Source organism: Rousettus aegyptiacus, unplaced genomic scaffold, assembly GCF_014176215.1.
Source record: "Rousettus aegyptiacus isolate mRouAeg1 unplaced genomic scaffold, mRouAeg1.p scaffold_m13_p_2, whole genome shotgun sequence".
Classification (NCBI taxonomy): Eukaryota; Metazoa; Chordata; class Mammalia; order Chiroptera; family Pteropodidae; genus Rousettus; species Rousettus aegyptiacus.
Window position 1 is genome coordinate 41,731,449 of NW_023416295.1, and position 17,045 is coordinate 41,748,493.

General features: G+C 34.0%; 1 protein-coding gene across 6 annotated transcripts in view; it reads left to right on the forward strand.

The window, feature by feature from the left end:
- ZNF385B (zinc finger protein 385B) overlaps window positions 1–17,045 on the forward strand; it is a 351,566-nt gene that overhangs the window by 95,028 nt on the left and 239,493 nt on the right. Inside the window, exons 1-2 of one of the 6 annotated variants that reach the window (XM_036238025.1) lie at window positions 3,884–5,751; window positions 5,985–6,008. The exons of 4 other annotated variants lie outside the window; for them this stretch is intronic. In XM_036238025.1, the coding sequence (XP_036093918.1) occupies window positions 5,727–5,751; window positions 5,985–6,008 (49 nt within the window). In that variant the 5' untranslated portion in view covers window positions 3,884–5,726. Of the gene's footprint in view, window positions 1–3,883; window positions 6,009–17,045 lie in introns of those variants that run through there. One more of the 6 variants, XM_036238026.1, reaches the window with a different exon arrangement.

Genomic DNA, 17,045 nt, shown 5'->3' on the forward strand with positions numbered 1-17,045 from the left:
AATATAAGTACCACGGTGAAACGATAACAAACCATCAATAAAGTATCAATGAGTTTCTACTAGTAAGTGCACTAGTAAATAAAACATTTTAATGTGGAGGCAGGTGGATTAAATTATTTACAATGCATTTATTTCCCTAGATTCCTTAATTATAAGTTTATAAAAATCTTTTCATGAAACAATTATTACATAGCTCATTTTTTTAGGTAAGGCTCATCTGACTTCCTATAGTTTCTCATGAAAGGATAGACTTACAAGGAAAAAGAATCTTGGTCAAAATATACCAGATTGGATCCTTGAAAAGAGGGTATTTGGTTTCCTTGGTATAAATCTCAGCTCCTTCAGAGATAGTCCAGGAATTGTCTCTTATTTGGAATAAGTCAGACCCAGTGATAACACAGTGGAAGGAGTATTGATATACTTTTCTGACCCTTTGTCTTACCCAGGATTGATAACTGTTAATTTCAAAGTATTTTACCAAATCTGAATTTTATTCTTTCAAACAAGAATAAAGTTAGTATTCCACATCTGTGCTCCCTAGGTAAATTTAATTGAGACTTATATTATAGGTTTATTGAAATTGAGGCTCCTTATGAATGAGAGTAAAGCAATTTGGAAATAGAATGAAGGCTCAAGTTATAATTCCAACCCCTTAAATGCTTTGAGGTAGATCCACAGCCATTTTGGATGGTGTCAGAAATCTTAAACTATACCTAAGGTAGACTGAAAAAGTCATTATAGTACAGCTCCATATTTTTTCTGTACAAGTGGTTTTAAAAAGTCAATTATATAAGTACGGAACTCTAAGGAATTGATATATAAAGGAGTTTGAATGGAACTTTGAGAAAAAAAATTAAAATGAATGGCCCATTTTTAGTGGATTGATAGTCTTTTACTTTAAGAATTCTTTGGACTATGAACTTATTATATTTATTAAGAGATAGATGTTTATATTGTTTTGGTTTAAAAACCAGGTACTGACACCTTTCAATGTGGAAAGTGAATCTTAGACAGTTATGTAAGTGTTTGAGTGGCTAGTGATTTGAATCATTAAGAGCCCACCTAAAATCTCAGTGTCTTAGAAGTGTGTGTGTGTGTGTGTGTGTGTGTGTGTGTGTGTGTGTGTGTGTTACTTATTTTAAATGAATCCAGAGAAAAAGGCTTTTGATAGCTGGTTCAATAGAAATTTAAAATTAGTGGGGTTTTTTTTTTTTCACTTTGGGGTAAATTTGTTGTCACCATGACTGACTTACTTTCTTCATAAAAATGTTCTACTGTCAATACCTTAACAGCATCAAAGCCAAGGAGACTCTTGGGCATCCATCCAAGTTAGGCATCCCTGTGGAATGTTACAGCTGACCAAGGGGTTGGTGTTGATCCTTGGCACTTATGGTTTTCTGGAGCTGGTTCTTAGGCAGGGTGTGAAACGGGTTTGCTTTTCTCATAATTACATGAAGAGTTTGCAGGAACTGGGTGGTCTGGTTATTGTATTTTTTTATGGGCCAAATTGTGATGACATTTACATCATGTTGACCCATTTCATTTTAAGAGCCTACCCTCTGGTGAGTCCGCTTTGCAATCCAGAGATCTTGGCCAACAGATGCTGGAAGTTAATTTTTTTCTTATGTAGACTTGATGTAAAAGGTATATAAGACAATGCTGATTTTGATCCTTGGGAGTTACCCACTCTAGATAATCAGTTACTTTTAGAAGTTGCAATAATTTCATCAAAACACCAGGGTATTATTTTGGTTGCTAGGGAAAGATTTCACCAAATTATGCTGTACTTTCTAAAATGAATAAATGCAGTTTTTTTTTCTTCACATAGAAATTAACTTTGTGATCATATTCTAGATACTAAGATTAGAAGTACACATTCTGCTATACTTTTTATAGTGAATAGGAAGACCAGTGTTCTAATAAACGCCTCTAGAACGTCTCTCCACTGCAAATTTAAGCACTCAAGCAATGTTCTTTATTGGGGGGATACCTATAGATTTTTTAATTTTTAAAATATTTTTATTATATACAATTAACAATTGTATATACTTAAGGCACTCAAGCAATATTCTTTTTTTTGGAGGGATACCTATAGTCTTTTTCTATTTTAAAAATATTTTTATTATATAAAAAGAACAATTGCATATATTTAAGGTGCACAACATGATGATTTGGTATACATTTACATAGTGAAATGATTACTAAAGTCAAACCAATCAGTATTTTCATCTCCAGATATAATTACTTTTTTGTATATAGAGAAAGCACCTGAAATCTACTCTCTTAACAGATTTACAGTATTCATTATGGTGTTATTAATTGTACTCATCACATTGTATAGTAGATTGCTAGTCTCATTCATTCTGCATAACTACAACTTTGTGCCCTTTGATCAAGATCTCTAGAGCAGTGAGGCTTAGCCTCTTTGGCACCAGGGACCAGTGCTCCTATGAGAATCTGATGCCTGACATTCTGAGGTGGAGCTGAGGCGATGATAACACTGGGGAGCCACTGCAAATACAGATGAAGCTTAGGTCGCCCACTGCTCACTTCCTGCTGTGCAGCCCGGTTCCTAATAGGCAATGGGCCGTTACCCCTGTCTTAGAAGATGGTGAATGATTTAGGCCCAAAGTCTTAAGTCTAGTGTCAATGCTATATTAAAAGTTTATTAATGTACTTATTATTAAAAATTATTTATTTGAGAAATATAGGAAAACTCCAAGTAAAAATGCAATATTCATATTTCTTAGGAATATATTTTTTCATGGATTTTAAAGTTTAATCATTTGAATATTGATGGTAAAAATAAAAAATCACTACATATTTTCCTACAAGTGATTTCTAAGCACTCCTACACCAAATAGTACATACCATACAAAAATAAAATAAGGCCCTTTACTTCATAAAGTGAAGATTATTTTTTGTTTCCGACATTTTCACATGGGTTGTTTAACATGAACATTTTGCTTCTGGGTACAAAGAGAAGAGGCTGAAATTACCCAATGTTTTATGTCTCATTTTGAAAATATATCTTTCCTTTGAAATTTTCCTTTTGAAAATTATAAAGTAGGTTGCTAAAAGAAATATTTATATCAAGTATCTTTTACATTACTAAGTATAAATTAGGTAATCAGTGAGTGGTTGATAGTATCTTTTTGTTTTGTTATTTTCTTGACATAGTAATTCTGAATGGCTTTTTCTTGCCTTCCATTCCCATGCCCTAGTTTTGTCATTTTGCATTATAGCCACATCTCTGCTCTGCTTTGTGTCTCAGTCTTAATAGCACCTTCTCGCATATTTTTTTTTTTTTTTTTTTTTTGCCCATCCTATTAAAGTAATGCTAATTTCAAAATTTCTTGCCCAAGCAAGAGAACATTTGCTTAGGTACCATTTCCCAGTCCTTAATCATATAACAGTTTAGGTAACCATTTCTACAGGTCTATAATCTCTTTTTTACAATTCCTGAAATTCAAGAAGCTATGAAAACATGGTTTTCTAATGGTAAAACCTGACCTGACATGATGTGAGGTTGATGATCGCCCTTATCTTATCTAGTATGAATATGCACATGTTTTACTACAGAAATGTTAATGTGTCTGATTATAGAGTATCACTCTAGACCCAACTAGAGTCATTATGTAATTCATGGTATATGCAGAGTATTCTCTTTCTAAAATTTGAAAGCATTTTAATTCTGAAATGCATCTGGCACTAAGGGTTTTAGATAAGAGATTAAGGATCTATCATCAAATATTATGGCTTCATTTTAAACTTTTATTACTAAGGAGCTGCATGTATGATAATAATAAAAAAGAATTTTAGGCACACAATCTTTCATGGAATATTTTTTAACACAGAAAAAGCAGAGAGAGAGAGAGAGAGAGAGAGAGAGAGAGAGAGAGAGAGAGAGAGAGAGAGACAGAATGAGAGAACACTACTAAGCAATTGCTGACAAGATGCCCAATATCATTTCTCACAGTAAATTTCAATGTTGTCCTAGGGGCATCATGAGTCACAAAACAAATTCAGACAGAAAAAGGAGCTACAAAGGATAGGATAAGTGCATTTTGCTATAATCTAGGTACATGTACATACACACTTACATGTGTGTATGTGTCCATTCATGTAAGTCTATAACTGTCTTCAAGGAAGGGTGTCTAACCAGTGGCTTGTAAGGGGTCAACTCTACAGGTAGGAACATAATGAGGATACCCATGGGTGTGCCATTTTTAACATTGCTCCAAAATACTGTTATGTAAATGTATGTTTTGGTGTATTGCTTATTTTTACATAGATGTTTTGGGTTGTAGACACTACTAAATGTGGTACCTAAGAACTAGCATTATTGCCAGAACTGAACACAAGTCATTACAGAAGATCCTCAAATCAGAAATTGCCTCCTTTATTGGATCCTGATTCACTCTGCTTTAGAGATTTAATAAGGACCCCAAACCCATTTTAAAAAAAAATCTGAATAGAACCTTAAATGTGTGCTTTATCAATGGCATCTACTAGGAATTCCTTCCAGTAATTTTTGCAATTTTTGATAAATATTTTATATCTTTTTTGTTTTGTACTTTGCATGCACACTTCAAATTTCTGTATCAATGGATCTCAAATCATTGCTGCTACTTTCTAGGGTATAGCTACCTTGTTCCTTTTAAATACTTTGTCAACTGGCTCTTGCATCTTATAGTAATGAAAGAGGAAAGGTAATGAAAGGTAAAGATATAAATTTGGGGTGGCTGGGGTAAGAATGTATGAATTTAGCTATAGAGTTTTAAAAAATAATAAACAGTCAAAGACTATGGTGTTTCAAATAGTCTCTACCTTGAATGTTTATTTTCTTGTTATATAGAATGTATTTAAATATCTCTTTAAAAATTTGTCTTAGAGTAAAATTAATGGTATTTTGCCCTGCTGTTAGCATAGCCCTGCACGTTTTTACTATCATTATTATTTTAATTTAGAGACAGGCACACAGGGGTTAAAGGATATTTAAACTTGCTCTTTAATGCCTATCTGTGTCAAATATATAGACATATAGACTTTTTTTGTGTGTTATAACTGTAATAGCCTCTAGTGATTTCATTTGTCTATAGAAAAATCCCAGGAACCTACAGCTATTTTTGTGATTTTTCTAGCTTTTATGATAAGTCCTTATAATATAGACTACTGATTTCTTCTTTGTATCTGGCTCATTGTTGAAAAGCCAGAGCTATTTTTAACATTTACACAATTTCAATAGATGAGTCTTCATTCCACAAGGTTTGGTACTAAATCTGTGGAGCCTTTCATAATCATATCCTTTTTTGTGTGGTTTGCTTGAATTTGATCACAGTGGCTGATTTCATGCATTGATAATGAAGGCTTAGGTTGCCTGTTTCTCGGCTTAAATCTACCTCAGACTTGTAGGTTGACAGTGCTTCTGGTTTCAGCACGCGTGGAGATATAGAATTGGAATTGCTCTGCTTTCTTTACAAATGACTCAGAGTGTGCTTGTCCTTCTCTAAAATGTTGCTAGCGTGTAAAGGATTTTCAGTGAACAGTGCAATAAACCAGCATCTGGGAAGGTTTGGAGCTGCACTGATATAGTGTGGTACTGTCACACGGATTATCAGGGCTGGAGCCAAGTCTTGGTAGCACTGTGCACTACACTGGTCACATACTGGAAGTTTTCTTTATCCAACTTGATAGCTCTCAAAGCTGGTCAGAGCCCTGCCAGGATGTGGAGTGGACTTCCTAGCAGAGGTGAGCATTTTTATTCTAAAACTTGGATGCTGGGATCTGGGGTGTCAGTAACAGATTCTTTCGTGCGCTGTGTTGAATCCTGTGGAGTTATCAATTGTGTTTATCATATTGTGCTGACAGATCCGAACGGCAACAATGAAGAGCAAAATATATGATTCTTTAATTTTATTGGGAAGTAACTCTTTAAATGGTTGTGATAGCATTCTTCTTTTTTTTTTTTCTTCCTGTGCTAGCTGCTTGCCGAGGACATCTTACCAGTAGGTGACTTTCTTTGCATTTTAAACATTCAGAACAAGTCAGTGATATAGTGTGATTTGCTGTCATTACATTAAGTAGGTAATTAGCGGTTATTATGTGTTTCAGGTATACAAAATAAAGGCTATGAACTAAATGTACTTTCTAGAATCTTTGCTGTGAAAAAACAAAGGAAACAAGTGACGTTTATGAGATAACTAAGAAAGTAAGTGGAATGGATTACATAGTGGAGTATTGCTAAGCTTGACATTATTATAATTAAAAGTTATGACCTGTCATGCACTAGACAGCCTACAGTAATTGATTTCTAGAGATGGTTTACTGAATGAGAGAAGGAGAAAATTAGCAGCATTTTCTCATAAAGCATGTTTTAATTAGATGTGACGTTCTAAATGTAGCAGATTTCATCATTTAAATGCAAATAAAGTACTGATTCTGACCTGGGAAGCTAAATTACTAGATCGTCATGCACAGAAAGGTCTGATATGTTATATTAAGTATAGAGTATTTGAAAACCAACCAGAGAAGGGCAACCTCAAAGTTAGTCTCTGAGTGGATGCAGTCCTATTGCTTAGGCTCTTCAAAACTCTATTCCTGCGTGATGAGAAGCTGTTTCTAAAGGAGAAAGGGCTGAGACAGTTATGATGTATTCAAATAGCAGTATGCTTATTAAGTGTCTGTTTAGTACGTTAGGTCTGCAGAGAAATCTATTTTTATTTGATTGGAAGCTAACACGACACATGGAGTATGTATATGTGGTGTGTGCACGCGTGCGTATGTGTTTTTCCTGCTAAATTTATTTGAGGCAGCTGCTTTATGGCATTTAGCTCTAAAGTTATAGGTAAGTGTGTATTTGTTTGACAGAAGATTCGAGAACCCCATTTACTGCCAGTACATGTAAAGCTTGGCTAAGCAGACGCATCAGGAGCAAACCATTTGTGTTCGCCAATCTGTCTCAGCAAGTCCCAGGGCCACTATCTTGCTAGAAGCCACTGTGTGCTTTTGAAAGCATGAAATTAGTTTTATACTGAGCACATGGTTTCTCATTTAGCAGCTCTTTTTATGGTAATGGTCAATTTATGGTTCACTGCCAGGATTTCGGTGTTCTGTCAAAGCTGATAGCTCCTGCTAAGGTGTCTCTATGAGATAAATTTTTAAAAAGCAGAGTGGGGAGGGCACCTAATTAGACCCTCAAGAAGAGACTCTTCCCCTCAACCTAGTCTACTTTCTGAATGCATTATCATTTCTCCAAATTTTCTTTATGTTGTTTAATCCAGGGTCTACAAATTTAAAGTTGCTAACATTTTCCACTTTGGACCTTACTTGACATGTGACGTCAAAATAGTTTTATTCTGAAATGGAAAGTGTTCAACTTTTTGCAATGCATTTGTAGAAAATCATTATGTTAGTGCTGGCCATATTCTGCATTAGACTTATCTGCTTATTTAAAAGTATTTCCTAGAGTATTGTTACAGATAATGCAAGAGTTTTATATATTTTTTAGTTGCTATATGTTACTCATAATTATACATATACATGCATATACATACATATACATACATATACTATGAGAGGGGTTAGTTAAGGAATAAAATTAAACACTTTCAAGATAAGTTAAAAATGTTAAAAAATGTCTTGTTTTATTTATAAAACTACCTCATCTTAAAAAGTTAAACCTCTCAAATGCTAAAATTATAAAAATATTAAAAATAGTTTTTGTTTCACAGAGAGCTAATAGATCAAGTACACTTGTAAATTTTGTAAGAATGATTTCCTTAGCTTTTTTCTTTCCATCAAAAAATATACCTTGTTGAAGTTTTGTTGATCACAATGCATTTTGAAATAGAGGTGATCAAAATTAGCTACCAATGACATTTAATGAAGTATTCTTGTGTTTATTCTTTGCATGGTTGTAGAGTGTGTGTGTGTGTGTGTGTGTGTGTGTGTGTGTGTGTGTAGTAGGGTACACGTCGAAATGGTACTTTTATACTTTTTCTTTCACCTGGCTTTGACAACGGAACTGAAAACACTTCTTAAATCTTGGATTTTGTGATTTTTTTCTTGTTAACCCTTGGATTTTTGCCTAGGTTAAGTGATTCCATGTGATTAAGGATTCAAGAAGAAATGTTATTTGTTAAAATGAAGGCATATAATATGTGCTGTTATAATTAGAAGATTTTCTGTTTTTAGATGAAGCATAATTTTAAACAGCTTATTTTTCTTCTGTTCTTTGGGAATGTTATGTCACAAGTCATCAGATTGCCAGGGGGATTTTCTTTTAGATTTTGACTTACAAATAAGTGTATCAGATTTCTCACTTCCCCAAAGCTCATGAAACAAATTGGGTTTGTGGGATGAGATTCAGAAGGTTAAAAGGGTATTGAGATTTTACTCTTTGAATTTCTTGATGATGTAATGTGTTTAATAAATGAAATCTTTAAAGAAGTTTTAGAATGTCAGAATACTCTTAGAATAGTGAAACTTGTCATAGTACATAGATCATAGAAAATTTACTAAAGGAAGTGAAGGATAATTTAGCATATCTGCCCAAAGTATTAGCAGTTAATCTCTTTCACAAGAAGTAGGATTTAGAAAGTTATCACAAGGATGTGAGATCCTCATGAATCTCAATGATTTACCTACATCTTTTCACTTTTATATCAAGATAATAATTCTGAGTTTCCTTTAAAAATGATTAGTTATGAAATATAGCTGATGTAGTAAACCTGCTTTAGTCGAGAACATGATTGCAAAAATTAAGATACTCTTCAACTTCATTGAGCTTCCCCAAAGTATATGTTCAGTAATTAGTATGAACTATTTATATAGTTTGTATTTGTTTTGAGATATGTTGCTGTGGTGATGAATCATTTTTAGTATAAGTATGTCCCATGCAATATTTGGGACATACCTGTCCTAAAAATGACTTATTGTTAAGCTAAAATCCAAATTTGACTGAGTGTCCTGTATTTAGTATGGGAACTCTACCTGAAGTTTCTAAATGAGAATGTGAGTCTCTGGTAATTACCTAGCTAATTGAGTCTACCAAAACTGAAAAGAAGCCTTCAAATTCCTGTAAAAGCAATCCAGTAAGTTTCTACTGTTAGAGTTTATGCCTGGAAACTCCTATGATAAGAAAGTTTCCATTTGAGAAACTTAAAATGGTATTAAAAAATAAGATTGGTAGAGCAGAAATACTGAGCAAGGATATAAAAGCCTCTTCTAAATATTGAGATAAAGTAAAAAAGGCAGCACATTAAATAATAGCTATCGGTAACATTTTAAGTAAAAAATATTGAAAATTATACAATTAATTTCCAATTGTCATCCCTTGCCAACTAGAACATTTTTAGGATTGTCATCCCTCAACAGATTTGAGATGCTTATAAACTAATTTTGTTTTATAGATAAGATGCTTAATGAGAGGTCCCTCCCTCAGTGCCCCCCTTTACCTCTCCTTCTGGACTTTATTCAAACGTTCATAGTTTGAATTTAGATTTTAGAACTGTTACTTTTGATTGTCACTTCCTAGGTTTCTCAGATAGGCAGAGTAACTTGCAAACTTGACTTAAAAGAAAAATCTATGAGTTAATTTAATTATTCAGTGGCACCATAGCTGAGTAAAATAGAATAGAGATAATATTTATTGTGTACCTACTTTGTGCCTCATATATCAAAATATTTATAGACAGGTCTTCATTGAAATTTTAAACAACGTATTAATATATGATATAATACCCATGTCTAAATGCTAAGATGTTTATCAAAAATAGTGTTCCCAGCCCAGAGTTACTCCAATTTTAATGTCACCAGAACAGAGCACAACATTCTATCCTGGCTCTGAATGTCACTCTCACATATCTGGCAACCTCCCCACAGGAGAATAAAGGAATAAAGGCTCATTCATCTTCCTTCACCTCTCATAAGGCTATTGTAAAACTCTCTTTGCTCACTCAGCCTTCTACATTACCTTTCTTCTCTCTTCTCACTTCCCAATATTTCCCTCCCCCCTCCACTATTTTTGTAAATATCCTCAACAGGAGTGACTAGACATCAGTGTATAATTTTTTTTTTTTTCAAAATGAGAAAACAACATATAGAAGCAAACTTACATATACTGTAACAGAATTTTTGTGTTAGGCTACCTTGCAGCTGATTAGTGAATAATGCAGAGGACAGACTTGGAGTACATTCTTTAAGCTAACCTTTTTGTACCCCCTGTAAAATGCCACTTCAGTTCTCTCTTCATCAGTCATGTGACATATCAAATCAGAAAGTTTTGAGCCCAAATTGATTAGTCAAATGTGAGAGCAATTAACCCAAGTTTTGGAAATGGAGTAACCTACCAGCTCAATGAACTGTTCAGTAATCTTCTTTTAGTTAAATGGTACCCCCATTGATCTAGGTCATTTCTCAATGTCTATTGTCCTATAGGACAAATTCCAATTTTACTTTTTTTTTTTCATATCTATTAACAGTATATCTCTATTTCAATATTATTACTTTGGATCTCGAAAGATATTATTTTTTTGCCTCTCCTTATCAATCTGTTTTCACCTTTGCCTTGTCATAAATGTTGCTGTTATGGATTACTTCTAATTGTTTAAAATGATACTGGTACCTTTTCTGATATCTAAACTGTGTTCTGATTCCTCTTTAAGTATCACTTTATTCTAGTCTTGTTGTCAGCTCCAAAGTCTTCCTACTTACATCAATCCTATTGGCTGTGTGGTCTGTTTGTTATGGCAAAATACCAATGTGAATCCATAGTCTAAATTTTGATCGCTAAATATCTTCAAAAAATATTTTTTCTCTTTGCAAGTATGCTCAATTTTTAGAAAAGGCACTGGCGGGTAAGTTAAAGTTGCTAGTAACTTGAGAGATTCTATTTCTTTTAATTTCCTATAATGTATAATTGCTCAATAGCTATGTTTTAATGGCAAATGGCAAACTCCTGTTCTTTCAGAGAGAAGAGACTTCTGTGTTCTGATTCTAGCCAGGGCATCTGTAACATCCTTGGGGCATTTAGCTGAACATCTTTTGCTGGCATTTCAGAATGGCGTGTGAATTTTACTAGGAGATCTATGGTATTTCTAGTTCTATTTCTTTTTCGCTGATCCACTCTTTGGCAGTGTTGGATTTTTAGAAGATGATGGAGGGAACGAATTTACATCTCATAACCTTCTGTTTCTTCCAGCAAGTTAAAATGGTATTTCTTTACTCAAGTTTTATTTGAGGGGTGCTGGAAAAGGGAGCCTGAATTCTGAAGAAATGTCAAAATATTCAGGAATAAGAAGATTCAGAGATGAATCAACAAGGACTTTTTCTGGTAATTTTCTCCATTTCATGTATTTTTATTACTGCGCAATGGGTAATACTGTATTCATGATAAATTAGTTAACTCTTGCTTAAGTGGAGCTTTTGGATTTTGTGTGATTTAGGTGCACAATCACTTTTGGGTATATTAGTGGAAGCAATGGATTTCACTCTGTGTGCACAGTAGTTATAAATCCTGTACTGCATTGTGAATCATGCTTTAATTGGGATAAGGAGAGAATAGGAGTGGCTTAGAAATGATCTCTAACACTTCTTGCTTCAGCTACAACTGACTTAACTCGTGTCAGATCCCTAGCAGTAAATTTTGTCATCGTCCTTTAATTGAGTGAATGTAGTAGTAAATTTTATATAATAGGGTTTAGTATTAACAGCAGTGATAACTAATACTTTCACTCTACCTGCGTGCCAGACTCTTCAAGTATGTAAACTCTTGATGTTTACAATTTGTATAATAACCCTATAAGTAAGTCCTATTATACCTACTTTACAAATAGGGAAATAAGTACAGAAAAGTTAGGTTACTTGCCTAAATCATCCAGCTAACTCAGCTGGGATTTGAACCTATGTGGTCCAGAATCTATAGTTTTTACCACTGCCCTTGACTAGCTCTCTGTGAAACATTTAACAAAATCTTTGTTAGTATTATTTTATGAACAAAATAGAAAACTGTGGACTGAATGATAATGTGAGTTAGTGGATCTACAACTGGTTGACTGACTATATCCAAGTGTAACTGGTTAATGTTATCTTAAAGTAAGGCTCCCAGGACTCTGCAGTGACTTAGTGAGAATAATGATTACCTGGTCATTAAATTTGTAGGTGATATGAAGATAAGCTAATAAATACGTAGGAAACACAATGAAGATAAATCTTAACACCTAGGCCCCATCCCATACCAAATAAATAAGAATCTCTGTCTGTATAACCCAGGAATCAATATTTACAAAGCTCTCAAAGTGATCCCAGTGTGCTCCCCCATTTAGAACCACTGTTTTAGAGAGATGGACCTACTCCAACATGGTCAGTTTCAACTACAGTAAATGGAAGAGGGAGAGAGGAAATATACAGGAGTATTGATGAACTATAAACTCATATATGAGTCAAAAGCATGATATGATTGCTCCTCCATCCACCAATCTTAATGGATCTTAGATAGGATTAGAGGAAATAGAGTATCTGTAACAATGAAGTTTGTCAGCTGGTCAGAGCATGCCTGGAGTTTGAGAGAAGTGCAGAGTTTTAGGTACTTTCTTTTGAGAATAACCACTATGGCAAAAGTGCACTGAGTACCAAATGAAGAAGAGATCATTAGGGGATTTATTATATTGTAACATTTGAATTATAGGTGTTCGATAAAGCTTTTTGGTAAAATTGAATTAGTGGATGGGCTATTCACGAAGAAAGATTTTCACTTGATATAAAGAACTTTCCAGTAGAGCTGTTTGAATGTGAAGGGATTCCTTTTTTGAACATAGTGCATATCCCTCATTGTTTTCAAAGCAAAAGGCAGAATGTGACTTAGGTGTTGATAAAGGAGGATAAGGGTTGGATGGATGGTTAAAATAGGTGGTGTTCCTAGTTCAGACTCTGTAATTATATGAGCATGTTAAATTAATAAGGTAATACATCAGGACCATTCGTTCATTGCACTAGCTCTGGATCTAGGAGAAGCAGCAGGGCACAGTGAGAACATTCTGTGAGGTTTAAAACACAGCTCTACCACAACTTAGTTGCATGACCATGGGCAAATTATTCTGCTTTCCAAATCTCAGTTTCCTTATCTGTAAAACAATAATAATAGTCTCTACTGCATAGATTTGTTGAAAAGATTGAGTGAGAATAATATATAAGTCCCTTGCATGACAAGTTGAGGGAAATGAGAGAAATGATATAATCAGAAGTTATGGTAAAAGCTGTGAGGTTGCCAAAGATGACTTTATGGTTTGGCATGTGGTGAGTAAGTACTTAATAAATGTAGTCCATTATTATTTAGAAATTGTTCTTTCTTACGTATAGCTGTCTTCTAGTTAAAATTAGGGTCTGAAAGATAAAACCCAGAACAAGTAAATATTGGGGAGAGATATGGGATAGAGCATAGGAATTCCAAATGGAGGAAGCTTTGGGTAGGTGGAGCCCACAAAGAATTTGGCATGAGTGGGAAAGGAAGAGAGATTCTAAAAGGGGTTTGGGGAACCTTATTGCTTATAACTCTTCATCTTTTTTGCATCTATTATTTTGTTTGATTCTTACTGTAACCCTAGGAAGTAGATAAAATAGTTTTTGCTCATTATACTGATAGTAAATCAGCATCACCAAAAAATGAATGTCTTGCCTAAAAGAGCTGAGAGTCAAATCTAAACCTCTTGCTCCCTGTCCCCACCTCCAACAACTTTCATACATCACATCAGCAACTTCTGCTTAGTTCTGTGGGCAGCCCAGCTTGAGTATTTACATTTGAGTAAGTACTTACCGGTAGACTACTAACAATGTGACAAAGTTTAGACATTAAAGAAAGATGTGAAAAAAGAGTGTGATCAGTGAGTGAAATTTACTCCAGGGATAAAGTTTTAGAGTTTTTTCATTGATTGGAAGAAAGTTATAAAGAAGGTTGGAATGGTAATAAAATCTCAAGTAGTAGTCTTACTAGTCAATGATGTTGACATTTTATAGAATCTAAACACTTAAAGGGATTTCTGTGTAATACAATTAACTACCCTTAACACACCTTAACACACTTCAGACACAATGTAACAAGTTAAATAGTTAATAAGAATCACCATTATATATTAAAAATTTAATGGTTCAATGTGTTGAGGAAGGGGAAAGGGCAGAGAACTAAAGGTTGTGCTTTGATTCTGTTAATCAAAAGAAGAGCTAAAAAATCTGCAAAATGGATGGGAAAATGCTATGACTTTTTTTTTAGATAAAGTTGTAAGTCCCCAAAACAAGTATCAAGCAAGACAGTTTTATAAGTGATTCTGCATATTCTTATTGTAATAAATATAGATTATATATATGGATGAGTCAGTTAAAATAATTTTCACCCAGTCAGAACCTTTAATTATTAGTTGTAATTGCCACGATCGTTCTTCTTGCTGACCAATGTGTTATATTTTTCTTATCACATTTGAATATGTTTAAGAAATGTAAAAATAAGTTACATAAGCAAGGTATATTTAAGGAACAAGTTTATCCAGAGTTAATTACTTCTATATCCAATAGTATAAATATTCAATTACTGTACTTATCACATGCATATTATTTTGAATTACCTTTGTCTCCTATCTGACTGACTTGAGATTAGGAACTGTGTCTAATTCTTTTAAATACATGACTCTCAACACAGCACTTGACATGTAGTAAATGATGTACTTAAAATATTGACTAAAGGATAGGATACTTAAATACAGTATTGGACAGTTGAATACAGGGTCTGTGAATACTTGTTTAGAACTCGAGAAATTATTTGATATTGCTGCTTATAAAAATATTTATTCTTTATTTAAAACTACAGTGAGACACTATTTTTCTTCCCTGTCAGAGGGCAAGATTGGACCTTATGATGAGTTGGCGAATGTGTAGGCCTGGAGACCCTCTCGTACATTGGTGGGCAGAGTATAAATTGGTTCACGTATTTGTAGGGCAGTGTGGCAATAACTATCAAAACTTAAAATATGCACATCTTTTGACCCAGCAATTTTCCTACCTCAGATCTAGGCAATATATATATGCTTGTATATGCTACATAGAACAATATATTTTCCTGCATGTGTCTATGTACAAATGCATACAGGATTTTATTGTAACATTATTTGTGGTAGAAAAATATAGGAAAAAAGTACACAGCAATGGGTGATAGTAGCAATTATGGTTCATGCATGCTGTTTGATATTCTCTTAACCAATTTGGGATGCTATGACAAAATGCCACAGACTGGGTAGCTTAGAAACAACAGGAATTTATTTCTTACAGTTTTGAAGACTGGAAATCTGAGATCAGGGCGCCAGCATGGTGGAGTGAGGGACCCCTTCCAGGTCACAGCCTTCTCCTTGTATCCTCACATGACAAAAGGAGCATGGGATCTCTGTGGGTCTCTTTTATGAAAACATGAATCGCATTCATCATGTTTCTACCCCCATGACCCAAGCATTTCTCAAAGGTCTTACCTCCTAATACCATCATATTAGGCATTAGGAGTTCTATATATGAATTGGGGCTGAGGGTCACAAATGTTAAAAACAAAGACGATGTTATGCAATAATTTAAAAAATAAAGTACACCCATAGGAACTAATATAGAATAAGGTAAAAGATATAAGTAAAACAAGCAATATGCAGAACAAAGTATATATTGTTTGTGTAAAAGATATATATGTGTTTGTGTGCTTATGTGTGTATGTACATGTATATACAGAGAGAGGGAAGAGGGAAAGGAGGAAAAGAAAGAGAAAAAGAAGGGATGAATGAATTTCATAGGGGACTGGGAACCGAATTCAAAGTTATGTTTCCTTTTGTACTGTTTGCAATAGACTTACATTTAACTATTATACGCTTTCGTAGTAGTTAAATTTTAAACATATATGTGATTTACTTTTGAGAATAATCAATATATTCTTATTAAAAACAAAATGAAAGATGAAAGAAGTGGAGGGAAAATGGAAGTAATGCGATGTGATCGAAAGTTATCACAGCAAAAGCTCTTAAGATTGCCAGATAATGACCTCATTGTTTCTAGCCACAATTAATGGATGAGAAAAAATGTAAAGTAGAAGCCATTTCACCAGGTAATTGGATGATGATTTAGCACTACTGCCCTTTGTCCTCTCAAGACTCTGCTCTCCGTAAATTCAAGGTAAGAAGCTGTTGTTTGGTCAAGTCCTGAGCAGGTGTTACATTGACCCTCTATAACCATTCCCAGTGTCCAACCTTAGTGTACTAGATAGTGTGTGTCTGTGTTTTTTTTCCAGAACTTGCTGGAAATTCAGTCAGGTATTCACACAGTCACTTGAGTGTTCCATAGAAATACTTTCACTTGTCTTATTTCGAGTGTCTATGTAAAAATTCAAAGCCTTCAGGGACTTCAGCTTTGTGAAAGAAAAATTCCAAAGTACCTCCATGCAAGTTACACTACCATATTAAAAGTAAAAGGAAGAAAGACCAAAACCACGTTAAAATAATAGTAAGGCATACCTTAAGTCTAAATATGACAGCTTCCTGTACTGCACTGAGCTTACCCTTTTGTACAGTGAATTTGTTTTTTAATCTCATACATTTCGTCCTCTGTTTAAGAAACTCATATTTTGTGATCTTACAAAGTCATGATGAGATGATAGACGTTTTATCATGAATTCCCTTGCTTCTGAGGGTTTAATGCTGAGTCTGAAAGTTAATTTAACTCATTTTGTTGTTGTTGTTGTTTAATAAACTCAGAATTCCACCTGAGCTGAAGTGGGAATGATTCTATCTTATATTCAATGTCAACTTGCAGAATTATGGCATGAAGGACTTGATTAATATTATAATTACCTGACTATTGATGATATTAACTAGACATTTTCCTTCTGTCTTCTAACTGGTCTAAATTGGCTGTTGTGATGCTTTTTAAAATATACTCTTGTTTGCAATTAAATATGATACTATTGGATTTTCACAGAGCCATATATATATATATATATATATATATATATATATATATACCCAACA